The 26,966-nt window shown below is 48.9% G+C and overlaps 1 protein-coding gene across 4 annotated transcripts in view; it reads right to left on the bottom strand.

Annotated features, from left to right (window-relative positions):
• Positions 1-473: 473 nt before the first annotated feature.
• The window catches only part of GLP2R (glucagon like peptide 2 receptor), a 56,304-nt gene continuing 29,811 nt past the window's right edge, over positions 474-26,966 (bottom strand). For 2 of the 4 annotated variants that reach the window (XM_045044865.1, XM_019817165.3), the window contains exons 11-14: positions 19,266-19,354; positions 12,125-12,263; positions 2,999-3,040; positions 474-2,137 (exon numbers count right to left, since the gene is read on the bottom strand). In XM_045044865.1, coding sequence (XP_044900800.1) covers positions 1,802-2,137; positions 2,999-3,040; positions 12,125-12,263; positions 19,266-19,354 — 606 coding nt within the window. In that variant the 3' untranslated portion in view covers positions 474-1,801. Of the gene's footprint in view, positions 2,138-2,160; positions 3,041-12,124; positions 12,264-19,265; positions 19,355-26,966 lie in introns of those variants that run through there. The other 2 variants (XR_006589726.1, XM_045044867.1) reach the window with 2 other exon arrangements.

Here is a 26,966-nt window from a genome sequence, read left to right as displayed (position 1 = left end):
AAAGTGAATGACCTACAGGGTGGTCTAGATGAGGGAAGACACTTGCTCCCCACCCTCTTGACCGCTGACCTCTGACCTCTGTCCCCTACCCTTCTGCCCACTCCTCTTGGTCCCCGAGGAGGCTTAATGCCACAGCCCTTTCTTCTACTTCTTTTTTTTTTTTAATTTTTTTTTAACGTTTATTCATTTTTGAGAGACAGAATGCAAGCAGGGGAGGGGCAGAGAGAGAGGGAGAGGGAGGAGACACAGAATCTGAAACAGGCTCCAGGCTCTGAGCTGTCAGCACAGAGCCCGACGCGGGGCTTGAACTCACGGACCGTGAGATCGTGACCTGAGCCGAAGCCAGCTGCCTAACCGACTGAGCCACCCGGGTGCCCCCTGTTTCTTCCACTTCTACCCAAGAACAGCTCACTGGGTCCTTCAAGGCACCAGTAAGAAACACATGTCAAAGAATCGACCACATACAAACCAAATTAAATAAACTTATTTTAATGTTTAGCAAGACAAGAGCAAGCTGTGTGTGTGTGTGTGTGCGTGTGTGTGTGTGTGTGTGTGTGTGAGTGTGCGTGCACGCGCCCACATGCACGCCATTTGCGGAGTGAAGACAGGGCAGGACATATTTACAGATGCTTTGGGGAAAGAAAAGTTCCCTCTATTCGAGGCCGGATCCCGGGTGACTCACCCGCATCTGATGATCCCAGGACATTTCTGTCCTGTGTCACTGATGAACGTGTGCTGAGTGCCTACTCTGGTCCAGCTGTGCTGGGACCCCAGCTTTCTAGGACGAGGAAAGTCAGAAACATTGAGAGCAAGGAGAAATTAGGAGGATGTGTATTTTAATGACTGAACTCTGGAAAATCTGGACCCCACCCCCTCACAAATACCCCTTTGCTTTGTTATGCCCTCGTCTGTCCTGGGGGAAGTGCCAAGGAAACCTCAATCACCAAGATAAATGATATTTTGGGGCAACCGTTTAAAAATAGAAACGAATATTAAAAAGTCCATGATGAGCAGAATAGTCAATAAAGTCGGGATCAGGCTCTGCCTTTGTAGGAACTGACCTCACTCTCAGCCTGGCCCTGGTTCTGGTAAAAAGTTGTGTTTATAAAGGGCCCATCTGCTATAGCTTGTGGATTATAGTTTATTTTTTTAATGTCGTGTTAAAATATCACTTATCGTGACAATCGAGGTGTTTTTCCCAGGACTGTCCGAAATCTTGTACCCAAACTGCGTTCCTCACCTGCCTCACCCTTGTCCCCACCCGTGTTGCAAAGCATCCTTGACAATGGAGTTGCCAAATAAAATACAGGATGCAGGACTTCATCTGAGTTGCAGATAAAGGGGGAATACTGCTACAATACGATTATTCATGTATCTGAAATGCAAATGTAACTGACTGTTATGTATTTGAACTCCTAAGTCTGGCAACCCGCCTTGATAAATACCATACCGTCCCTCCCCCTGTTGCGTGGCTCTATCTGGTCCCCTGGCAACGTACCCGCCCACGTACACATGCATTTTGCACTCCCTAAAAGCGACACTCCAGGGAATGAACACGCGTTTCTCTAGGCTGTTCCTCTTGTGGTTTTATCCTTCAGCCCCTTGACTTATGCATTCAGTCGCTGAGCCTGACTCTAATGGCCCGGACCCCGCTCAGCCTCCGGATCACGCTCCCCTCAAGGTCTCCAGCATGCAAGACTGGGACGTGAACTGGATGCCAAAGTGGCTGGGGTGCGTGGGGAAGACCGGTGACTCTGAACCGTGCTCTCGGGGAGCAGAGCCAGGGCGGTGGGCCTCCAGCCTAGATCTCGCTCTCTTCCAGAATCTCCTCCATGGTGTGGGTCAGGGTGAAGTCTCCCTCGCTGCTCTCGGACAGGCTGCTGCCCCGGGGCCAGGCCCCGTGTCCCCGCGGCGGCCGAGCGCCCAGCCCCCCCAGGCCCTGCATGGCCAGGTGCAGGAGCTGCCCACCGCCCGGCGAGGGCTGCGGCTTCTCGAGCGTCCCCTTGCCGTCTGCCTGGGACAGCTTCTTGGGACATTTCCCCAGGAATCGGAAGTTCTTCTCCAGGACCCAGGCCCTGCAGCCGGAGTGGCGGGCGAGCAGGAAGCGGACCCAGTGCTTGTGCAGCTCAGCCTTCACCTGCCGGGGTGGGAGTGGAGGGGAGAGAGGGCGGGTCACGGCCCTGGAGTCACTCTGTCGTGTGTGTGTGTGTGTGTGTGTGTGTGTCCTCTCGGTGATTATTTACTGCGTGGCTCCTACGTGTCGCCGCTGGGACACTTACCTCCTAACTGGGGATGATGAGCAGACAGAAGCGACTGAGAAGCACAGGACGCTGAGCAGGACAGTGGGGCGAGGGGGCAGAACTTTGAGATACGGTGTTCTGGAAAGGACTGTGTCAAGGCAGCACAGGACACGTGCCTGGCGGGCAAGGTGCCCCCTCGCGAAGACAGAGGCAGCAGCAATGAACAGGGAGGGGGAAGCGGGTTTTGCTGTCGAGAAGCTCCCATTCAAGTGGGTGAAAGGGGGCCTGGAAATTTCACCAACTCCTAAAGCCGAGAGAGAACCGTCTGGCCCCTGCCCTCCTCCTTTCGAGCCTCTTTCCAAGGCTTGCAATAATATTAATAAGAAAAGCCATCATAGTTACCAGGTGTGGGGCTTTTACCAGGAACTCAGCAAGCCCAGGGCAATACTATAGGGCAGGGACAGATATTATTCCCAATGTACAGATGAGAAAACTGAGGCTCAAATAGCTACGGTGCCCCGACTGACTCAGGGTTGGGTTCTGAGCTTTTCACTCATCCCAACACCTTTTCCCACTGGTCTCAGCTGCCTCCTGCTCCCCCTGCTGGGTGCTCAGAGTACAAATTTGTCCCAATACGTGCCCAGCACTGCACCCCGCCCCCCCCACGGCACCATCACACCACCAGCCACCTCCAGGGGGGACAGCAGGAGGCCAACCCCGGCCTCACCGGAACCTGGCTGGCCGCTCCGGAGACGTACCTCTCCATTGGCAAAACAGTACTGCAAGGCCACGAGCAATCCCTGTAACAAAAGGAGGAGGCGGTGAGAGGTTTGACTCGGTCAAAGGTGTCCGAGAGTCCCTTGGAAAGCCCAAGGGCCCGCCAGTCCTGGTAGCGTCCAGAAGAGGCAGACAATTACAATGCTAGCACTAACCAGAGGGTCGTCATCCGGGTTATGTTAACCTGGATTTCGTGGGGGTCTCTTCTCACTTTGACCCCCACCCCCCACATCAGCCCAGATGTTCGCTTGGATGCTTACAGGTGAATGACGATGGAATCCCAAAGACCCTATATTCTTCATCCAGTTGTACAAATATTGTACAAGACCGCCGTCCCACGTCTACTTGCCCACAGTGAGCCTTGGCTAACTGTTTTGGGCCTGAATTTCATTTTTTCCTTTTGGGAGTTCATCCTCCCCTATCCCCCGGGCTTCTGGGAAGGCTGCCAGTCACGGTCCCCACGTTCCAGGATGGTCATCACCCCAATAAACCAGCCCAAATGGGCATAGGGCCCAAACAGGGCCAACTGAGTTCTTTTCACTGGGAACAGAAAAAAGGGTTCAACTCTCTTCCCTGTGTTTGCCAACTGTATCCTGTCCAAGGAAGCCTGGAGATGCTCATGAGTATCTACCCAGCTGCATGGAGGGGGCCTGTCCAAGGATGACGCCAACAGAGAGACAAGCAGAGGCTGGAGATGGTAAGATTTACAATTTTTGTTGGAGTACCTGGATCCAGCTATGCCTGATGCTGAAATTTTCACTTATGTGAGATAAGAAATATCCCCTTCTCTTGTCAGAACGTTTGTTTTCGAAAGGTAGATCGGGGCGCCTGGGTGGCTCAGTGGGTTGGGCATCCAACTTCAGCTCAGGTCATGATCTCAACGTTTGTGAGTTTGAGCCCCGTGTCGGGCTCTGGGCTGACAGTTCAGAGCCTGGAGCCTGCTTCGGATTGTCTCTGTCTCTGTCTCTCTCTCTCTCTCTCTGCCCCTCCCCCACTCACACTCTTGTGTCTCTCACTCAAAACTAAATAAACATTAAAATTTTTTTTTTAAAAAAAGAAAAGTTAGGGGCGCCTGGGTGGCTCAGTCGGTTAAGCGTCCAACTTCGGCTCTGGTCATGATCTCACGGTTTGTGGGTTCGAGCCCCGCATCGGGCTCTGTGCTGACAGCTCGGAGCCTGGAGCCTGCTTCGGATTCTGTGTCTCCCTCTCTCTCTATCCCTCCCTGACTAGTCCTCTGTCTCTCAAAAATAATAAATGTAAAAAAAAAAAATTAAAAAATAAAGAAATTTCATGCCAGTAATTTCTCATCACGCTTAGATAAAATAATATCTCCTCACCACAGAAGGGACTAAAGGCGACCTGGGCTCGGTGTCTGTGTCGCTGACTTGATCTTTGTGCCCTGTTCACCCTTAACCACTGTTTTCCAGCCATACTGGCCTTCTGGTTCCCTCCAGCATCTCAAGCTAATGTATTAGCTACCTGTTGCCATATAACTTGGTGGATCAAAACAGTAAAGATTTATCGCCTCACATACTTACTATGGGCCAAGAATCTGGCAGTGGCTAAGCTGGGTATTTTGGCTCAGGGTCACCGTTCAAGTTACGGTCAAGATGTTGGATGGAGCCTTAGTCATCTGAAGGCTTGACTTGCTTCCAAGATGGCTCACACGCCTGGCACGTTGGTGCCGGTGGGTGGTAGGAGGCCTCGGTCTCCCCCACAGAGCTGCTTGAATGTCCTCATGACACGGGGGCTGGCTTCCCCCAGAGTGGGGGTTGATCCAAGGGAGCAAAATGGAAACTACAACCCCTTGATGACGTGGCCTCCAAAGCCACACACAACTTCATGTCCACAATACGGTCACACAGGTTAACCCTATTCCATATGAACGGGGACTCTGCGGGGCCGTGAGCACCAGGAGGAGACGATCCTTGGGGGCCATGTTGGAGACTGACTAGCATGACTCATTCCTTACTGAGGTCCTTTCATACTTTCTGTCTTCTGGACCCTTCTTCTCTCAACTCTCTGCCTAACTGGCTTCTCAAAATCCAGGTCTTGGCTCAAATATCACCAGAGCTGTGGGCTCTCTCGTTTATATTCTTTGTGGCCCGAGAATTATATTGTTACTTGCCAGTCAACTTGGCTATTATCTGTCCTTCCCTGCCCCTGCCCCAGCAAGCCTCGCATCTTTTCACGGCCAGATCCCCAGCACCAGAAACAAATGTCTGGTACATGAGAGCAGCTCAATCATATCCGTAAAAGGAATACGTGAATGAGTGAATGAGTGAATGAATGAATGAGTTGGATTTCTGTAACTTACTCCTACAGGAGTCTTGCCTTGTACGATGTCGGACGATTTCTAAAATAGGACAGGGCAGTTTCCTTTCTGTTGTCTCCCTAGTCATTTGTAAAGAATTGTGGGGGCCCCTGGGTGGCTCCGTTGGTTAAGCATCTGAGTCTTGACTTCGGCTTAGGTCATGACCTCACGGTTCATGGGTTCGAGCCCTGCATCGTGCTCTGTGCTGACAGTGCAGAGCCTGCTTGGGATTCTCTCTCTCTCTCTATCTCTCTGTTCCTCCCCCTCTCAAAATAAATAAGTAAACATTAAAGGAAAAAAAGAATGGTGGACACAAGGGTCCCAGTAAAAACAATAGGCCACCTTCACACAGCACTTCCCTTTCCAGAACATCTCTGTTGGGGAATTCTCAGTACAAGGATACTGACTTGATATTGGAAAATTTTTCTGGATTCACTGCTCAACTGCCAGAGGTCTGGAATCAAGGCTACTCTAGCTCATGTTGGTCTCCCAGCATTTTCTGACTCCTATGCTTCCTCATGTGATAACCACCCGAGCTGAGCTCCATGCCACGGCTTCCCGCCCACCATGACATGAGGGCCTAGGGGGCCTGGACTGTGTGCCTGAAATACTGGACCTCCATACGTGTGCAGGACCCAAGCACTTGAGTGTTTATGGGAGGAACCTCGTAAAAAGCCAGGACTCACAAGCAAAGGACACATTTCCAACTGAAGAGTGAAGGTCACAGGGCAGGCTGACTCTCCCATCTCTGTTGAGAACATTTCTCTTACCCCTAGTGGCTGGTAAGGGGGGTCTGGTACTGGGAAAAGAGCTGACATTGTAAAGGAATTATAACATGTTGCCCTGGGGTGGGGGGGGGGGGAAGTTTTTTATTTTCTTATGGAAGCTAAAAGTCTAGCATGCTGGCTATCCTGATGTCACTTTGGACTCTGCCCGTCAGTGCGGGATTTTTCTTTCTCTTATGCACCCCATACTCCATGGCTATAGCTCCTAAACAGGGGCACAGTGGGACCATTTTATCATTGTCAAACACACAAGTTCATTGGAGGCTCACAGCCGCCTGGTGCAGTTAGCGGGGCTGGTCACGCTTGCCTCTGGGCATATGATATCAGAAGGGTGTCAGAATTCTCACAAATGACTTGGTTAAAATAGGATTCCACATCACAAACGTGTCCTTCACGTCTTCGGGTTCTTGGGTCACCATTTTAGGAGCCTCCTGGCGTCCAGTTAACTCTCCTTCCAGATAAAGCAAGTGAGAAGGGAGTGGTCCCCAGAAGAGACGACGCTCACTCCCAACGTGACCACCACTGGGCAGTCTTCCCAAAGATCCCTTGAAGGTGAAACTCCCTAGGAGATGGACGCTTGGGGGCGCCTAGATGGCTCGGTCGGTTGAGCTTCCGACTTCGGCTCAGGTCATGATCTCACAGTCCGTGGGTTCGAGCCCCGCGTCCGGTTCTGTGCTGACAGCTCAGAGCCTGGAGCCTGCTTCCGATTCTGTGTCTCTGTCTTTTCCCGCCCCTCCCTCACTCCCTCTCTCTCTCTCTCTCTCCCCCTACTCTCTCTGTCTCTCAAAAATAGATAAACATTAAAAAATTTAAAAAAAGAAAAGAAATAAGCACTCGGAAGAGTGAAGGACCCTCCAGGCAGCTGCTAGGTTCATGCCAATTCCTGCCAATGCACTGAGATGGGACCCACCGGATTTGCTCCCGCACCTCTGCCCACCCACACTCTCACTTCTGCCTGGCCACGTGGAGGGGAGCCGTGCAGGGGTGCTCAGAAGGAGGGAAGTCTCTGCGCATGCACAGACCCTCTCAGTGTGCTTCCTGCCCCAGTCTGCTGGGCCACCCTGGTTCCTCACGTCCCTCAGCAGGTGCAGGGTGAAGGGCAGAGCTCCAGCTGCAGGACCAAAGGATCCAGCGTGGTGGCCAGTGTCTAGAAATGGTCCCAAAGATCTCTCCCCTCCCTGTAGGCATATGCTACCGCTCACAGGAAGTGTTAGACCTGGTTTGTCCCCTCCCCTCGAATCTGGGATGGACCTTGTGACTCTTTCTGCCAGTACAACATGGTGGAAGAGATATCCTGGGATTTCCAAGCCTACACCTTAGGAGGGTTGGAAGTGTCTACTTTCTCCCTCTTAGAACATTTGCTTTGGGGATGTTCTGAGAGGCCAGCTGCCCGGTTAGGAGATGCCCAAGATACATGGAGGAGAGCTGAAGTTCTGTGATTAAGAGCCTCCGCGGAGCCCCAGCCAACAGACCGTGTCAATGTCCAGCCACGCGAATGGGTCATTTTGGATGTTCTGACCCAACCGAGCTTTCAGATGTGCTCAGCCCCATTCAAAACCTGCATGTATCCAAAGTATCACCCTGCTGAGCCCAGGTGGCCCAGCGTATAGATTCATTAAAGATAACACAGTTCCTTGCTTTAAGCCATGAAGTTTTGGGGTAGTTTGCCACATAGCAAACGATGGCTCCCTTGCCAGATGGGTCTGATAGGCTGATTCTTCCTCAAAATCTTCCATAGCTCCCCATGGCTGTCTGGTCTTCAGACGGCCTTGAGTGTGTAAGATCCCTGGTTCGTATGACCAATCAAGGCCTCAGAGGAAGAAAGACCATCAAATACTAACTGACAGAACAGCTGTCGCTTCTTGCTTTGTTGTTGGTGTTTCTAATTTGGGATTACCTTTTTTAAAAAATTATTTTATTTATTTTTGAGAGACAGAGACCGAGTGCAAGCAGGGGAGGGGCAGAGAGAGAGAGGAAGACACAGAATCCGAAGCAGGCTCCAGGCTCCGAGCTGTCAGCACAGAGCCCGACGCGGGGCTCGAACCCACGAATTGCAAGATCATGCCCTGAGCTGAAGTCGGATGCTTTAACAGACTGAGCCACCCAGGCGCCCCTGGGATTACCTTTTAAAGAAGATTAAATTGAACAACATAAAACCCCAAATTATTAAAGCTTAGCCATTGAAATCCCCCCAAAGATTGAAATAACTTAAACATGGTTTCATAATGAAAAAAAAAAAAAAAAGGTTAGCAATGGGTCCTGTCTCAGCTCAGAGCCACAGCTCTAACAGGAGAGAGGAGCCATCATCCAGCTGCCCAGACCGCATGCCCCAGGCTGTGTCCCTGGCCTTTGGTGAGCCTGCAGTGGGCAGGCACATTCTCCCTGCTCCGTCCTGGAATCTTAGCACCTGGCTCCACCTGGTGGCAGTGGCTTTAAGACTGCGATGCAGAGGGGTGCCTCGGTGGTTCAGCTGGCTCAGCGTCCGACTTCGGCTCAGGTCACGATCTCTCGGTTCGTGCGTTCGAGCCCCGCGTCGGGCTCTGTGCTGACAGCTCGGAACCTGGAGCCTGTTTCGGATTCTGTGTCTCCCTCTCTTTCTGCCCCTAGCCCACTCACACTCTGTCTCTGTCTCTGAAAAATGAATAAACCTTAAAAAAATTAAAAAAAAAAAAGACTGTGATGCAGGGATTGGGGGGGGCGTCTGACATCAAGCCTCTCAAGTGAAATTTCCATTATTGTAATTTTCAACTCCGGAATTTTTCCAGATTGGTTAAAAAAAAAAAAAAAAATATATATATATATATATATATATATATATATATATAATTTTTTATTATTAAAAAAAATTTTTAACGTTTATTCATTTTTGAGAGACAGACAGAGTTAGAGTGCGAGTGGGGGAGGGGCAGAGCAAGAGGGAGACACAGAATCCGAAGCAGGCTCCAGGCTCCGAGCTGTCAGCACAGAGCCCGACGTGGGACTCAAACCCACAGACTGTGAGATCACGACCTGAGCGGAGATCAAGAGTCAGACACTCCCTCAACTGCGCCACCCAGGCGCCCCCAGATTGGTTCTTATCTTATCATTTCTCTCTCTGTGCTGAGATTTCCTGATCGATACATCTTTGTCATCATACATACATTTACTTCCTTAAACGTGGTTTCTTCCAATCCTTTGAACATATATTTTTTAAAGATTCTATTTTTAATTAATCGCTAGCCCCAATGTGGGGCTCAAACGCACAACCCTGAGACTGAGAGTTGCATGCTCTACGAACTGAGCCAGCCAGTCACCCCCGAACATATTTATAATAGCTTCTTTGAAGTCTTTGTCTAAGAGAATTCTCAGCGAGTTGCTATGGACTGATTTTCTTTTCCCTGAGTACGTGTCATACTTCCCTGTTTCCATACTTTCCTTTTTGTGTTCAAAACTGGAAGTTTTAGATCATATATTGTAGCACCTCAGGAATCTGGTTCCCTACTCCCCACTCCCTGGGTGGTTGCTGGTGTTTTGTTTGTTTAGTAATTTGCCTGGACTGCCAGTTCTGTGACATCTTTCTCCCCTGGGGCACACAGCCACTGATGTCTGTGCTCCTTTCAAAAACTTTTGGTTTTGGGGCGCCTGGGTGGCGCAGTCGGTTAAGCATCCGACTTCAGCCAGGTCACGATCTCACGGTCCGGGAGTTCGAGCCCCACGTCCGGCTCTGGGCTGATGGCTCAGAGCCTGGAGCCTGTTTCCGATTCTGTGTCTCCCTCTCTCTCTGCCCCTCCCCCTTTCATGCTCTGTCTCTCTCTGTCCCAAAAATAAATAAAAAAAAAAAAAGTTGAAAAAAAATTTAAAAAAAAAAACTTTTGGTTTTGTGTGTAAGCCTGGCCTCCTGGCCCCGACTACTCACTGATGGGTCAGAAGTTGTGCTCACCCACCTTAAGCCAAGAAAGCTTCCCCACCCTTTGACAACGGATCTGTGCGTGGCCTGGGGGGCCAGTTCCAAGTTTAGACGGTTTATAAGTCTTCTGTGGCTTTTATTTTCCACCTCCTGTGTCTACTGGGTGTGTGGGTGGGGGGGGAACTCAGCCAGCAACATGTCGATATCCTCTCTGGTCTCTCCCGAGTGTGTGTGCAACCTTGTCCGCGTACACAAGCCTCCAGCCCCCCAGAGAGATATGTAGTAGCTGATCAAGGCTCATGACAGCTGTCTCATTCCTCAGATCCCCCTGTTAGAATTCTGGCTAGCTCACCAGGCTGTTTCTCGTCCCAGTTAGGACCACCATGTCGGCCTATGACATTGTCATTCCTCGATCGTTTGCCACTGAGATCACTGCTGTATCTGACAATGGCCAGGGGTGTGGGCTTTTTCCGCTTTCCGACTGATCTACATTGGGTCAGCCCCTCTCTGCAGTGAAGTTCCGTACTGACGGAGACGAGGTCGGAGAACAAACACACTCGAGGCTAAACCAACAGACCCCACTGTTCTCACTCAGCTTCAGTCATTTTTCTTGAGTAAACCCTTCCCAGCCTTTTGTATGCCTTTGGCTGGATTCCACGGTGCTCCAATTTTATTGTTGCTTTTGGGGGAGGGTGTGTGCCACGAGCCTCTCTTCTCCATTCCAGAAGTCCTGCCCTATATTAGCATTTTAGAATGATTAGTCCTGAGGTTACCACTCTATGGGACCTCTGCTGCCAACACTACTTATGGTGGTCACTTGCATTCATGGCCTTGGCTACCAGGCCATGCCTCTCAGTATCGGTGCCCTGTGTGGTCTCCTCCCCTTCAGTCCAGGCTGGGTCTGGGATTTGCTTTAAATGTTAAAACGCACTGGAAGGGGCGCCTGGGTGGCGCAGTCGGTTAAGCGTCCGACTTCAGCCAGGTCACGATCTCGCGGTCCGTGAGTTCGAGCCCCGCGTCAGGCTCTGGGCTGATGGCTCAGAGCCCGGAGCCTGTTTCCGATTCTGTGTCTCCCTCTCTCTCTGCCCCACCCCCGTTCATGCTCTGTCTCTCTCTGTCCCAAAAATAAATAAACGTTGAAAAAAAAAATTAAAAAAAAAAAAACGCACTGGAAGTATCACTGCTAAGTGTCAGGCTTAGGCATATAAAAGGCCTGGAAGTCCCTGTTTTTGTGCCCTTGGGAGCCCTGAACTGCCACGTAAGAAGTTCCAGCTTTCCTGCAAGGAGGACCATGGAAAAAGAACATGTAGTGAGAGAGAAGCCCTAAGACGATACGGAACTGAGGAACGTAGCTGGCAGTGAGAAATGAAGCCCCAGAAATTCGACCCAAATGAAGCCACTCCAGCCACGTGAGCCTTCCCAGTTCAGGCACCAGACACATGAGTGGCGAAGCATCTTGGAAGTTCCAGCCCCGGGAGGCACGCGTGGAGCAGAGGTGAGCCATCCCAACTGTGCCCCACCTGGAATCCTGGTCCCCAGAATCATGAGACATAATAAAAATCATCACTGTTGCGAGCTACGGGGTAATGAATAGCCCATTTAAGGAATGGATACCCAGAATATCCAGGTGAAGGACCCACGGCTGGCCTTTTGGCTCTCGTTTCAGCCCCATCTGACACATCTTGACATGTCTGTCTAGGTTCAAGAGCCTCCTGGTCTCAACTCACTGGTTCCTACCAAGTGGTGTTATATTCTGAGTGTGCCACCTGAAGCATAAACAACGTTCGTTTCGTACAGTGCCCTGCGGAGAATCCAGCAAAAATAGACACTTAATGAAAGGCTTCGCGTTGATACTCCCGGTTAATATGGTTGTGAGATACACCAACTCTTACCGCCCAGGAAACAGAGCACTTTTCGCTTCTTAGTCACTGAGTCATGCTGGCAGGATCAAGGCAATGCTTTTGGTCCGCCCACTCTTCTAGTGCCAAAGGCCCTCTCATAGAGCCCGCTGGCACTACGGCTCCATTTACGTCCGTGGGCTTTCTCGATTCTGAGACTGCTGGGGTCAAGAGCATTTTGTTTTCACCACAGCACAGGAATCCTGGTTCAGACGCCTACTTACGTGGAAGGAGCTCAGAGTCAACTGAATGAAGAGTCGTATAAGTTTTGAAAATCCTTCGACTTGATCGTCAGTGATGAAAGAGAAGAGGATCTCGTGAACGCCCAACAAAGGAATGAGGACCAGCGTTGACTTTGCCAATCTGCAAATGAAAACCAACAACACTGTCACGAGGACCACATTGGGAAGAGGCAACGTTTCCCGCTCTTTGTGTGTGACTTTATGGTAGCTCTTATCCTACTGATAAATAGTTGACCTTCCAGTTTGTCTCCTTGGCTACACACGGGATGTCTTGAGGGTCAGTGTGGTCTTGGTTACTGATGCACCCCTCTACCTGACTCGTGGCCAGATGTTCAGAAAACAAAGATGAATTGAGGGAATGGATGAATGGTTGGATGAATTCTCCTATATAGATTATGATGTGTCTATCATCGTCTATAAACATCAGATTATGTTTTGCCGGATGGATAGATTTCCACGTGCATGGCTGTCACCTTGGGACACTACAGCACTACCACATTTGACAGATTTCCTATTACCCGATTACCTGGCTAGCAGGTGCCTCTATTCCTTTCTCTATTCAGGACTTCGAACGTCAGTGCTTTACTGAACCTGAGAAGGGAAAGAAACTGACATGTCTGGGGTCCCATAGCTACTAAGTGACAAATCCAGGCCTGGAAGTAAGATTTCTGACCTCACACTCACACCCTTCACATTCCATGGAGGGCTTGACCGTTAGCCTCCACGCTGCCCCTCAGCCCCAAGACGGCAAGGGCTGCAGGAAATGAGAGACTGATCCTCCTCATAAAAAGTGCTGTGTGGAAGCTCCTGTTGTATATACTCTACGTAAAAAAGACAAACATTCCTTTGTACCACCCACGTGCAAAGTGCACAGCTGGGGCCCAAACATTCCATACCGCATACCGGTGGTTCCCAAACATGGTTTACCGTTAGAATTCCTTAAGGAACTTAAAAAGGTAGATGATAGATGGATGGATGGATGGATGGATGGATGGATACACAGATGGATAGACAGATAGATGGATAGGCAGATGGTAGATAGATAAATAGATACATTGATGATAGGAAGATAGATAAATGGATAGATATACAAGAAGATAGGTGATAGATAGACATATAGATAGATAAATGGATGGATGGATAGATAGATAAATGGATGGATGGATAGATAGATAGATAGATAGACAGATGATAGATAATAGATAATAGATAGAGCCAGCTAGCTTCCTAGGCCCCGGTATCGACCTCCTGAGTCAAAACCTCTGGATGTCCGGTCCTGGGAATGTGAATTTTTAAGGCATTCCTCATGGGATTCTGATAAGCAGCCACATTTGGGAACAACTGCTTTTCAGTACTGAGATTAATTTAAAACTAACTACATTAGCAAAAGTGACTCATATGCAGGGTACAAACAGAGCTACTGTCTTGTATATACACATTGGAAAAAAAGAGTTTCATCGTAATGACTTTTAGCCCGAATCACTTGTCTTAAAGGGCCAGACTTGGAGAAATCTCTCCCCTGCCGAAGGCCGTGGACTTAAACATGTTGGAGCGTCAGCAGCTCCTGGGCAGTATCCTCAGGAAGGTTTAACTGTGCCCAAGAGAAAGTGCTTAGTATGGATCCTGTACCCGTGAGAGCCATTCAAGTGTAATGTTATCAAGGAAACAAGAAAACCCTCACCTTTGTGCCCCGAAACGACCTAAAGCCCATTAAAGAGCAGAGGGGACTCCCCCCGGGCCCGTGGTCAAGAGATATTTGTGTTTTAATTTCCAGGAGTATTTTTAAAATGCTTGGGTCAGACAATGGCGAAATGGTGGCCACAGGGTGTATTTTTCCTGCAGACGGACGGTTTTTACTTATGCGAAGAGGGTGATTTTTGCTATCGGAGCCATCTTTACGTAATAAGTAAGGAGAGTTTGAGCAGAGGTCCAGATTTCCGGCTTCTTTTGAAAAGCGGGAGAAGCTGGCTCTACGGGGCCCGAATTCTTGCTTGGTGACCGTCGGCTCCGGCCTGAGGGTGGCTGTTTCCTTTTAGAGGGAACACGTGTTCCAGGACACGCAGCCGGTCTGCCCCACTCACCCACGGTTCCTCGCCTGGCCCCCGAAAGTGTCTCAGTTTGCCACCCTCGCTCCGGTCATCTGGGTTTCGAGGACACATACTTACATACTGAGTGCAGATCCGCGTCTCGCTCTCAAATCATTCTCGGGGCCTCGCTATGCCATTACGTGCTTTGAATAAGCTCCTTATTTTGGAATAATCTTGGATGTGTGGAAAAGTAGCAAAAATAGTACCGAGAGCGCCCACATACAACTTCACTATTTCCACTAATGTGAGTCTTGTATTAACCACAGACCATTTGTCCAACATTGGTATGTGACTAACAACTATACATCCGGATTCCATTCGGGTTTCACCAATTTTTCCCACGGATGTCCTCTGCACGTGCCAGAATCCTGCATTTAGTACGGGATGATCTTTTAAAAAATGACATCTTTTTTATGAGGTTTTGGTAACGACCAGATCCATGGATGTCAAGGGATTTCCCGTTCCTCACCTTGCTCTGACTTCTGCTTAGACAGAACCCCGTGTGTGTCCTTGGTCGAATGGAAATCCATAAATGTCTTTCGCCGTTTACGCTTGTGAACCGTATTTATGCTTATTTTTTCATCTACGGCCAATTGTTTATTTAAATTGTTTGGCTTATTGCAGTCCGTTAGCCATCCGACAAATATTTATTGAGCATGAGTCAGCGCAGTGAGAGAGGAGGAGTCGCCATCAAAGAGAGCACAGGCCAGCGTCTGGGCCTGGGTTCAAATCCCGGCACCGTCAATGACTGGCCATGTAGCTTTGGGCAGACTATTTCACCTCTCGTCTGTAAAAACAAGGGTTCTACGGCTGATAATAAGAAGTGTTGAAACCATAATAAGATATTATTTATTAATAATAATACAGTCATTTTAAAAGACGAAATGACATGTAAACCCTCAAAATTATGGTATCTGACACTCTCAGAGAGAGGAACCTTGTTGCACTGTTGCAGGGAATGCAAACTGGTACAGCCACTCTGGAAAACGGTGTGGAGGGTCCTCAACAAATTAAAAATGGAGCTACCCTACGAGCCAGCAATTGCACTAGTAGGTATTTATCCAAGGGTACAAAAATGCTGATTCGAAGGGGCACATGCACGCCGATATTTATAGCAGCGCTATTGACAATAGTCAAAGGATGGAAGGAGCCCAAGTGTCCATTGACTGATGAATGGATAAAGAAAACGTGGTGTATACATACAATGGAATACTACTCGGCGATCAAAAACAATGAAATCTTGCCATTTGCAACAACATGGATGGAACTAGAGCGTATTCTGCTAAGCGAAATGATTTCACACATATGTGGAATTTGAGACAAGATAGCTGAACATAAGGGAAGGGAAGCAAAACTAAGGTAAAAACACAGAGGGAGACAAACCATAAGAGACTCTTAAATACAGAGAACAAACTGTATTTTTGTTCTTGAGGGGGTGTTGGGTGGGGGGACGGGCTAAATGGGGGATGGGCATTAGGGGGACGCTTGTTGGGATGAGCACTGGGTGTTATATATAGGGGATGAACCACTAAATTCTATTCCTGAAGCCATTATTAAACTAAACGTTAACCAACTTGGATTTAAATTTAAAAAAATAAAGAAGCCATCCCTGCCCTGGGGTGCCTTTGTAGCCTCAACGATCAATTTTACTTCCATTTGTGACTTTTTTTTTGTCTTTGGTTGCCTGCTAGAAAGTCTTTTAAGAGAGGGCTCTGGAGTCCAGCAGGTTAAGAAATAATTCTCCTTTATAAATTCGTCAAGAGCTCTGCCCACACACAGAGTTAAGACGGGTCCTCCAGGGGGACAGTCGCCTGAAGGCTGGGAGCCACACAGATCAGAGACCGTGCTGATCGTCGGCAGGTGTCTGTCCACATTCAGGGGGCCTGGGTCAGCTCTCCCGCTCCAGGCCAGGCAGGGGGACCCCGTAACGTTCCTCCACCTGAATGGTGGGAGCCCAGAGACAGAGCTAGGACTACAAAAGTTCCTCCACCGCCTAGCCACTTGCCTTTTTGGCAAGACCTAAATATATTTAATTTAAACCTTCCTAAAATATACTCCTGGAGGGGGGCCAAATCTTGAGAGCCACGTTCTGAAAGTTCTCGAAATCTGGGAGAGGTGGAGGCAGACCCGTTTCTACCAGAGTTTGGACAAAATGCCCTGGGCCCCTCTGCCTCTTCCTCCCCACCCTGGCAGAGGATGACAAAAGAAAACAAGGCTGGAGGGGGACCTGGAGGGGGAGGGGGAGACCCTTCCAATGTAGGAAGAGGGCAGTGTGAGCTGGGGGTGCTAATGACTCACCGTGGGTGACAGAACTTAGAAATGAGGGTGTTAGCGCTGTTGGGAGAGAAAAATGGGCAATTGCCTCATCGACGTTGGAGGATTCTCCAGCCCAGGCGGTAAAGTAAGGTGGCCCGGTGTGTCCTGAGAGACAGGGCCTGGATTTTTGCTCATTAATGAGCACAAGCTACTTAATTGTACTGTACTCTGCACGGAGACAGGGTAAGTAGAGAGAAATTGATGGCCAACCAAAATGATGGAGAAAATCACCGAGAAGTAAGAAGTCCCCTGGACTTACCCAGCCCTACGCGTGGAGACCCTGGGGAATGAACCCTGCTCTCACCAGGCAGGTGGCTGTGCCAGGCAAGGGTGGCTGCTCACAGTCAGTGATCCTTCCCACCGACCACCCTACTCACACCGGCGAGACTCTGGTGACCGCTTTGGATTTCTGGATCGTTTGTTGCCAATGGAGCTAGGAGTGCCGGCACCAGAAGGAAGCTTCAGCCCACCCCTGCCTTCCACGGTCTCTTAAGAATGAACAGTTGTAGGGTCCGGTTTATGTATCTGTCTCTTGTGAGTTCAGTTGGTGTGTGAGTCGGCCCTCTAAAGTCTCAGGCACGTGGGGACACTGATAGGTCCCCAGCTCAGCCGCCAGGTGGTACAGCTCAACTTGCCAAGGTGAGGTGGCTCCCCCTGGGGGGCCTCCAGGTGGCCCTGCACCCCGGTTCCTCTTTTCAAGCTTTATCCTTGAACGAGAGTTGGGAAAGGAAAAGAGAACCTTCCAGATAGATTGTGTATGTCAGACAGGTTATCCCTTCTTCCCCCAAAATAGCTGTCCTGAATCATTGCTCGGCCATGAGGGTCTCCCCGGTATCTTGATTTACGATTCCCTAGATCACTGGTTCCCAATCGGTCATGTACGCTTCAGGGATATTCAAGACAATCCATTTGGTATTAGGAGAAAATATAAGAAGGAAAGATAATGGGAGTTCTGTGTGCTAATATTTAATCTATCTTTTATAATTTTCTCTCTTTTTTGTGTTTTATAATGTCCGTATTAGTTCAGCAGACCATGTGTACATATGATAAGAGGCATGCTCAAAATTTCTTTACTGAAAAAGATGCATGATCAGGAAAGTTTAGAGACCGCCATCTTGGATAACTCCAAAGGAGACCTTGCAAAAAGGGGTATTGAGGCTGCTTAGAAACACATCTGCCACGGCCCCACCAGAAAATTCCATGCATTATTTCACTAGGGCATCTGAGGCAGAGGTCCTGCACTCTGTGTATCAAAATCTCTTGGGGAGCTCCATAAGGAGTCCACATGGGGGGGGGGGGGCATGTCGCACTTACTGAGTCCGAATATCCAGTGGGGAGACTCACGAGTCTATCCTTTAGGCTGGCTGTCAGGTGACACTTACAAGCAGCCAGAATGGAAAGTTACTGCAGGGGCACTGTGGGTCTGGAGCACGGGGAGAGCCCCAGTGGTACATGGCGGGCTTTGGGGCCACCAAATAGCAGGGTGCAGGCTCTCAGTCTGCATGGAGAGTGGTGTCTTGGGATCTGTCTGCTCTCTGATCTGTCTGTGGGGAACGATGTTCTCTTTCCAGTTTCCCAGATGCCCCAGTGTCCCTTGCACCTGGTTGGTGAGAGGGCTGCCCTCCCTGAATGGACCCTCAGTGGGCGGACTAGAACAGCTCTGACTATGCTTTTGGACCTCCACCCTCACAGGACAGTTGGAGGCTGAGCCTTGGGAAAGGGCCAAAGAAACTTTGAGCCACTTAGAGTCTCCACCAGAGGCGCCAAGAGAGTCGGCGTGGCTCTGTGTTGTCCAAGCCAGCCCAAGTGCTCTGGGGATAAGGGTGTTTGCAAAATATTTGGGCCAATTATAGCATATATTTTGCCAGTGTGGAACCATGCGTGTTTACCCTTCGGGACCTCCTGGAAGAAGGGTTTTAAGCAGATAGGACTTGGGGTCTGGATCCTGGGCAAACACCACTCACCACATCTGATTAGACTGAGAACCCACATCTATGACCTTCTTCGGTCCTCCAAACAGGCAAGAGATGGGTCTCATGTGACATTCCCATTCTCCACACCAGAAATCAGACCCAGAGAGGCCAAGTGACTTGCCCAAGGTCACTCAGAGAATCCGGAGCCATGGCCAGCACCAGCTCCCTGATGCACGTTCACGCCAATATACTAGTCCTTGGGGTTGGAATGTGTGGTCTTTGCAGACCAGGTCTGCATAGTACCTTTCTTTTGTTCCAAGCTCAGTGCCAGGCACATGGTAGGTGTTCATTAAATGTTTGTCAGCTAAACAGGAAAACCACCTTCCCAGCACGTGTGGGTCAGGCCCGATTCTAGCCTTAGAGAGAAACAGAGCTCTGGCTGTCCCCACTCACATGTCTGCCTATGACCTGCCACGGGGACTAAAATCCTTACCATTAGAGCCCCTCCTTTGGCTCACCCAAATGGCTCAACCACCCATTCTTAGGGGCATTTTAAGCTTCCTGCTACGGGAAATGTGTACCCTTGACTACTCGCTTCATTTCCACGGGGCCAGAAGGTCCTCATCAGTGGCAAAAACCCCACACGACACCATGACACCTTTTAAGAGGGTCTCTTCCAGATACTCTTATCTTAGGAGATAGACATACTGATGTAACTCATGCCCCTCTTCCCCGAGCATTAACCAGGACAGTCCGAAGGGGTCAAAATAATCTTGGAGCATTGGGTACTGACCTCAGGCCACTCACCTGTATTTATAATCTCTGAAGCACATTTGATGGGCTTTGAGCTTAGAAATGAGAAGCTTGACAATTTTCAGGAAGATGAAGAAATTGACCTTGGGGGGAAAAAAAAGCAGATATGGGTAAATACATGATGGAGTCCATGTGGTTATGAATATCAAGGTCATCTGGGGCCTGGCCATTGGATCCTTATCCAGATAAACCAGGGGAAACTTGGCAATTGACCATTCGGGTAGTATGTGCCTGTGGTCATCCACACTCTTCCTAGGGCCATCTTGATACATCCATAGATTATTTTATTTAATCCTTATAAGAATCCTCTGAGGAAACCACACTATTTTTATGTTGCGATACAATGAGAAAACAGAGGCACAGAAGAACAATTACAATTACCAAGTTCGCACAGCAGGTAAGTGATGGAGCTGGTACTTACACACAGCTTTACCCGATAATTACTTTTCCTTCCGTGAAACAGAAAACTCACTGCCTCCCTTCTGTAAAGAACTCCAGCCCTATTGGTATCTAACCTGAGATCTTGTTGCTGCCATGGAATTTATTGGAAAGTACATGTTCCCCACTCCCTAGACTATATTCCACACCTGTCATGGGTTGGGAAAGTTCATCCCTTTGTTGTCAGCCTTGGTAGAGATTTTTAACTATGTGTGCCAATTCTTCAACACTGCTCCCTTCAAAAGGCAGAGCCTAATTTCTCCCTTCCCTCTGGTATGTGAGCTAGACTTAGCTGTGTACATCTAATGAAAAGAATATGGCGGACAATTCTTCAACAGTGCTCCCTTCGAAAGGCAGAGCCTAATTTCTCCCTTCCCTCTGGTACGTGAGCTAGACTTAGCTGTGTGCATCTAATAAAAAGAATATGGCGGAAGGGATGCTATGTGACTTGTGAAGTTAGGTCCTCAGGAGCATGGTATCCACCTGATTCTGTCTCTCTTGCTCTCTCTTTCCCTCTGGGGAAAGTTAACCGCCATGTTGTGAGGACACTTCAGCAGGCTGTGGAGAAACCCACATGGCAGAACTGAGTCTTCCTACCAACAACCAGCACCGCTTACCAACCATGTGTATGAGCCACTGGGAAGCTGATTCTCCAGCCCCAGTCAAGCCATCTGACGGCCACAGCCCTGGCCAACACCTTGACAGCAACCACGTGAGACATTGTGGGGCTCTTGGAGAGGTAGAAGGGCAAATATTTGAGTGTGGGTAGGGCTTGGAGAATGAGAACAAGAACTGTGAAAAGTGAGGCTGGAGTAGGGGTGGAGAACCAGCTTCTGCACAGTCTTCTCAAGGTTAGAGGAAGGAGTTTAGGTTTTCTTCTGAGAGCAATGGAAAGCCGGCGATGAATCTCAAGCAGGTAAGTTACCCGATGAGATTTATATTTCTGAACTTCAGAAAGATCATTTTAGAAGCTGTGGGAAGGATGGATTAGATGAAGGCAAAACCAGAGGAGGGGAGACTAATCGGAGGAAGATGATGGAGAGATGAAGTAAAGCCACAGCCATGGTGCATCAGTGATGGGAAGTAGGAGAGGGATTCGAACTTTCTAAGGAGTTTGAGTCAAATGGCCTTTGTTAGTGGTTGGATGTGAGGTCAGAGATGACCCCAACATTTCTCGGCTGATCTCAGATGTACAGTATTACCATTCACTGAGAATAAGCACATGGAAGAAGAAGAGCGGTGTGGAGAGAAGAGGGATGATTCCAGCTGTTTTGGACACAAGCGATGTCCCAAGGCAGTGACATATTTATGTCTGCATCTCAGCAGAGAGGTCCCAGCTGGAGCATGGAGCCAGCGATGGCTGGCTCCAGCCAGAAAAGCTGTGCAGACTGGGAGAAAAAGAGGGTAAGAGACTCACCTTGTAATGAAGGGAATGGCGGAAGCGGAGACGGCAAAGGAGATTGAGAAAGAACAGGCCCGGGCAGTTGGAGCGAACCACAAGGAAGTGGTGTCCTGGAAACTCATGTCTGTAAGAACTTTGAGGAGGCTTAAATGCTACCCGAAATTTCAGCAAAATAAGACTGCATTTAGCAACAAAGAGCTGAGAGAAGGTGCAGTTCACAGGTGGGAGCCCAAGCTAGATTTCAATGCTTTGTTTTGTGAGCTAGATGTAAAGAGGGAGACGGCCAGTGTAGACCACATTGAAGAGGCTTGGCTGTGAAGGAAAGCAGAAGAATAAAAAGAGTAATTGACAAGAAATACAGAAGGAAATCACTTTTCTGTGCAGGGCTGGAAGAGGTTTGGGGTTACAGGTTTTTGTTTTTGTTGTTTTTGTTTTTGTTTTAATGGAAAAGACAAAACTGTCTCTATGCAATGAAAAAAGAGCCAGTGGAGACAGTGATTGGGTAACGATTAATGGAGTCTACAAACTAGAGATCAAAGTCTCTATGAACTTTGAGCCAGTGCAGTACTAATCCCCCACCCCTGTCTGGAAACAAATCCCTTGAACCACATATTGAAACACAAGCTCCAGAATCCAATGTGTACCTACTGAGACTTGCCTTATTGGCCTCAGGAGAGTCAGTGCTCAAAGCTAGCAGTCTACAGTTCCAGGCAAGAGGCTATTTATCCCAACCCACTAGCCAACAGGAATGATGGAGCTTCCTAGCCAAGGAATATTTAGCAACAGGACACTTAAATACAAACTAAATGCAACCAAGTAATTTATTTCTTTAATGGGATATCTGCTTTTCCTCATGAAGAGAAAACGTTGTGTCCTTGGCTTAGTGATTTGTTGAACTCAAGCATTTTTTCTTGTAAAGTAAGCTTAACTGGGGAAAGGCACATATTTCAGCAAGTTAATTTTGATCAGGACTGTTTCCTAGGATACGAAGGGTTGTGATGGAGAGGATGTGGATTTGCTGTTGTTTGTGCCTTCCAGGGACCAGACATGAGAAAATGGGCATCAACCAATGGGCCGTGCAGAGGAAGTGCTTCTTCAGTGCCACGGGATGAAACACCAGCCTGGTTGACCGTGGAGCTTGGGTTCATGGTCAAGACACAAGACAAGAGTCAGTAGGCACGTTGGGTAGTACTGTTCTTCATCTGTACAGAAGTAGGAAAAGGAGCAGAAGGAGGAAATCTTCCAAGAACCCAGCCAATTCCTCTTAGATGCTGTGATCAGAATGGGGATGCTTAGGACCCCAGATATATAACGTTCCCTTTCAGGTCCTAGACAGTGCAGAATGCATTATCAGATATAAGATTCTTGGTGACACTTCCCTGGCATTGCAGCTCCTGTGTTTAGGTCCTGTGCTATAATAGGTGATGGCTAACATAGTAGGGGGCTCAGAAGTGGGCTTCATCTACCCCTAAGCTTCTCCACCTACCCCCAACCCCTCCTCCTCTGGCCTGCTGTGTGGACTAAAATGCCTACCATTAGAGTTGCTCCTTTGGTTTAAAATAGTTCATCCCTAGAACGCTGCTGACGTGTACACATCACATAGAAGATAAAGAACACTTGGGGTGGGGTGGGGGGGGGACTTTCTCCAACTCTTATTCATTCATGTGTCCATTTTCACAATGAATAATTCAATCGCTTACTTATGATCTGACCTACTTTCACCATGGGAAGCAGAAGATGGGATGCGTCAAAACTAAGTTTTAATGGGGTGGGAAAATGCAGGGTATGGAGAGATTCCCACTGTAACTCTTAGAGGAGGGGATATGGAAATTAGGAGATGTTTTGAGGACACAGCACGCCCCTGGGTTCCTGGTGAGGTGGAAGACCTAAAAAGGGACAAGACCAGTGAAGACTAATTTTACTGATTTCTCAGCTTTGCCAAGTCCTGAGGCTGCTAGAGAAGATCCAGTAAGAACAAATGAAGGCATTGGACTATAAAACTTCATAAAGTCAACAGATGGTCCATTCAGTCATTGGCTCAAAAAAGCTATTCAACTGGCTGTTTAATTTGGTTGCTCCGTTAACTCCAGGAATTACGATATGGATAGAACAATCTTGCACAATGTATGTATTTTGTAAACCCTGAAGATTTGGACTAACTAAAGCTTTATGGATTTTCTACTGGGAGCAGAGGAGACCGGGATATAAGAATATTCCATATTTCAGGATGGTTCTATTCTTTTTTTTTAATGTTTATTTTATTTTGAAAGAAAAAAAGAGAGAGAGAACAAGTGGGGAGATGATCAGAGAGAGAGGGAGAGAGAATCCCAAGCATGCTCTGTACTGTCAGTGCAGAGCCCGACATGGGGTTCGGTGCCACGAACTGTGAGATCATGACCTGAGCTGAAATCAAGAGTTGGACGCTTAACCAACTGAACCACCCGGGTGCCCCAGAATGGTTCTATTCTTAATGTACACTCAGGGGTAACAGCTTAATTTATGTAGTAGAGTCTTTTATCCTGAAGAAGAGGGGAATTGGGAAGTCTCCAATTTCTATGTCTCATGAAAGACCTACAGAGCACCTGAATTGTTCAGGCTGTCATAATATGTTATTCTGAAACACAGAGAATCCAGAAGGCAGTAGATAAAGTCAGGTGGGAGGTCTGAAAACCCAGCATGACATTCATTCACTTCGCCCAGATGCTGATCTGTAGACACAGACCCAATCTGGAGGTGGTGGGGGAAGCCCAGCTATGGCAACAAGGATGCTGCCTGGGGGGCTGAGTTGGCCTGGGGGTTTCCCAGAAACCTCTGATCCATCCTCTAGAGAATAGGAACCAGCCTCAGATTTGGACAAGGTGAAATGAGATTGCGAAGTGCCCTGAAATGCCAAATGCTATGAGCAACATCTTGATTATTATGTTATTTTTAGTATTTCAGCTTAGCTAGAAAATATGTGGTCAAGAAACTCTTTTTGTTCCCCCAAACACAATAAAGATTTATTATTATTATTAATTATTTTGCTTACTAAATATTGCAATGGGAGAAGCTCTGCTCTATGAAGACATTCAGGGGCCCTGGTTCCTTCCATGTGTGGTTCAAGGAATTCTATTTTGGAGTTTGGGTTACATTCACTCAGGTCAGAGGAAAACTGTAACATGTGGTCTTCTAACTAAGCATGAAGGCAATTATTGGCTCAGTCATAGTCTGATGAGTCTCAAAATCACAACTATTAGATTTGAACTGACTGAGGGCAAAAAGTATGGGGAATTCATCTTTTTTCTCCCAGAAAGAAATTAGCACTGAGCTAAGCACACAGCTGGTGCTCCATAAATGTTAAATGAAGGTGCAAGAGAGTGAATGCGTGTGATTCCAAAGCTAAGGAAGCCCAACCTGGCAGTTCTGTTTCCATCAATCTAGGGTAGAGTCCGGTTTGGGGGTAGTTATGGCTTTTTCCTTATCCTCCTGAGCTATAATGTACAGCCAACTGTCTGGTCCTGGGTTCCTCAACCGCAGTACTCTTGACCATAATGCTTTGTGGTGGGGGCTGTTTTGTGCACCAGCACCCTTGGCCTCTATGCATTAGCTGCCAGCAGCACCCCCACTCCAGTTGAGATGATTAGAAATATCTCCAGAGTTGCCCAAATGAGGGGGTAGAATCACCTTCAGTTGAGAACCATTGGTCTGGGCCAACTCTGATTTTATAGATGAAACAGCAGCCTAGAGAGGTCAGCACACCATAGATTAACCACGAAGCCTGCACTTCATGTAGGGCATGCAAATCCCACTGTCCTTGGAGTGTATAGGATCCTAGAGCTGGTGGGGGGTGGGGGGAAGGAGAGGAAGACATGAGGTGGGGTGGGGGGAGGGAGAGGAAGACATCGGTTGGGGGGAAGGGAGAGGAAGACATGAGGTGAGGTGGGGGAGGGAAAGGAAGACATCAGGTGAAGGAGGGGGAGGGAGAGGAAGACATCAGGTGGGGTGGGGGGAGGGAGAGGAAGACATGAGTTTCTGCAGCCTCCTTCTCAGGACAGAGTCTCTCCTCTTGGAAATGGACAGAGATAAACAACCCAAAGCCTTTCTCTGTGGTCCACACCAATGTTTTACCAGTTTAGATTCTGACGTTCTTCCTTGTGTCCAAAGGGAAGTTTTCCCATTTCTATTTAAGCCCATTCCTCTTGTCCAAGACAAGCATAGTTCAGCAAGGTCCTCTGTAAGATCTTCAGAGACCTGAGGACGATTATGAACGTGTCCCTTTCAGGCATGCCTGTCGACTCTTAACTTGAGAGGTAGAGAGATTCGTAAAGAGCTTAGTCTCCAAGCAGGAAGTTCAGTGTTCACCAGTCGCGGGGCCATCCGATGGGCATTGGGGGCAGGAAGGCAGCGTGTGCAAAATGTGGGACTAGCGAAACAGCAGTGAGGATACGGGGAACGGTGAGTTTCTCCATATAAATGAAGCGTGGGGTGCTTGCAGTTGGATGAGTAGACCAGGAGTAACAACAGTTTCCACACTAAGGAGTTTGGAAGGCACGCCCGAGGGCAACAGTGCACCACGAGAAAGACACACATAGAAGACAGACGTAACCACAGTTTGCTCAAGAAAGACCACTCTGGCCGCAATGCGGAGGATGGATTGTCAGAGGGCGAGAAGGAAGAAGGGAGACCAAGCAGGTGGCATTTGCACAAGTGTGCACGAGAAATCCCCAGAGGCTGAAGAACAATGGAGACGGGGTGGGGGGGGGGGGAGAAGGGACAGCTTGGAGAGATCTTTGGAGAGAGAACTGATGACTTAAGTCTGAGTGCATGTTGCAGGGAGGAAGGGAGGGCAGGCAGGAGGGCACCCAGGTTTGGGGCTTGGGTAGCTGGTAGATGGATGGCGGTGTCATTCGCTGGGCAGGGGGAGCGGGGGGGGGGGGAGCGGGAGGTGTGGATGGGAGAGCAAGGAGCCACCGTGAGCTAAGGCGACTCTGGCCACTTCTGCGTAGCTGGTGACAGCAAGAGTGCGCAAAGGTCACTTTATCGGAGATGAGCCGATAAAGCACATTGTCTGCTCCCCTGCGGGGAGAGAATATGGCTACGGGAACAAGGAGGGACCAGGAGAAGTCCATTCGAACCACCTGCGAGCTTGTAAGACTACAACCGCCCGGGCCCCACCTCCAGAATTTCTGATGTAATTCTCTACAATACGAGTCACTAAGTTTCTAACGCACGGCCAGCCTGGAGAACCACTGGTGTGTGGGCAAAGAGCTCCCCAGGCTTCGATGTGCACCCCAAACCTGGGGATCTTGTTGCAGTGCAGATTTGGGTTCAGCAGGGCTGGGGTGGGGCCTGAGAACCTGAAACTACAAGAGTTTGGGTGGCCACACTTGGAGCATTGAGCGTGCCTCACAAGATGTTCTTCAACCCTGGCGGCACCTTGGAATCCCTGGGTCACACCTGAGATCAACGCAACACAAATCTCTGGGCGTGAGACCCAAGCACAGAAGAATCTTTCAAGACACCCCGGTGGGGCGCCCCCCGGGGGGCTCAGTCGGTGAAGCATCTGACTTCGGCTCAGGTCATGATCTCGCGGTTTGTGAGTTCGAGCCCCGCGTCGGGCTCTGTGCTGACAGCTCGGAGCCCGGAGCCTGCTTCGGATTCTGCGTCTCCTTGTCTCTCTGCCCTTCCCCTGCTCTCTCTCTCTCTCTCTCAAAAATAAATAAACATTAAAAAAAAAAAAAAAAGACACCACGGTGCTTCTAAGAGCAGCCAAGGGAATCAATCAAGAGCATCAATAACAAGCATGGATGTCTCCTCTAGAAGGACTGCAGAGTAAACACTGGGGTTCCAGCTGCACCGAGCCTGAGCTCCATCCC

This window comes from Felis catus, chromosome E1 (assembly GCF_018350175.1).
Source record: "Felis catus isolate Fca126 chromosome E1, F.catus_Fca126_mat1.0, whole genome shotgun sequence".
Taxonomy (NCBI): domain Eukaryota; kingdom Metazoa; phylum Chordata; class Mammalia; order Carnivora; family Felidae; genus Felis; species Felis catus.
This window is presented reverse-complemented; position numbering and strand designations above follow the sequence as displayed.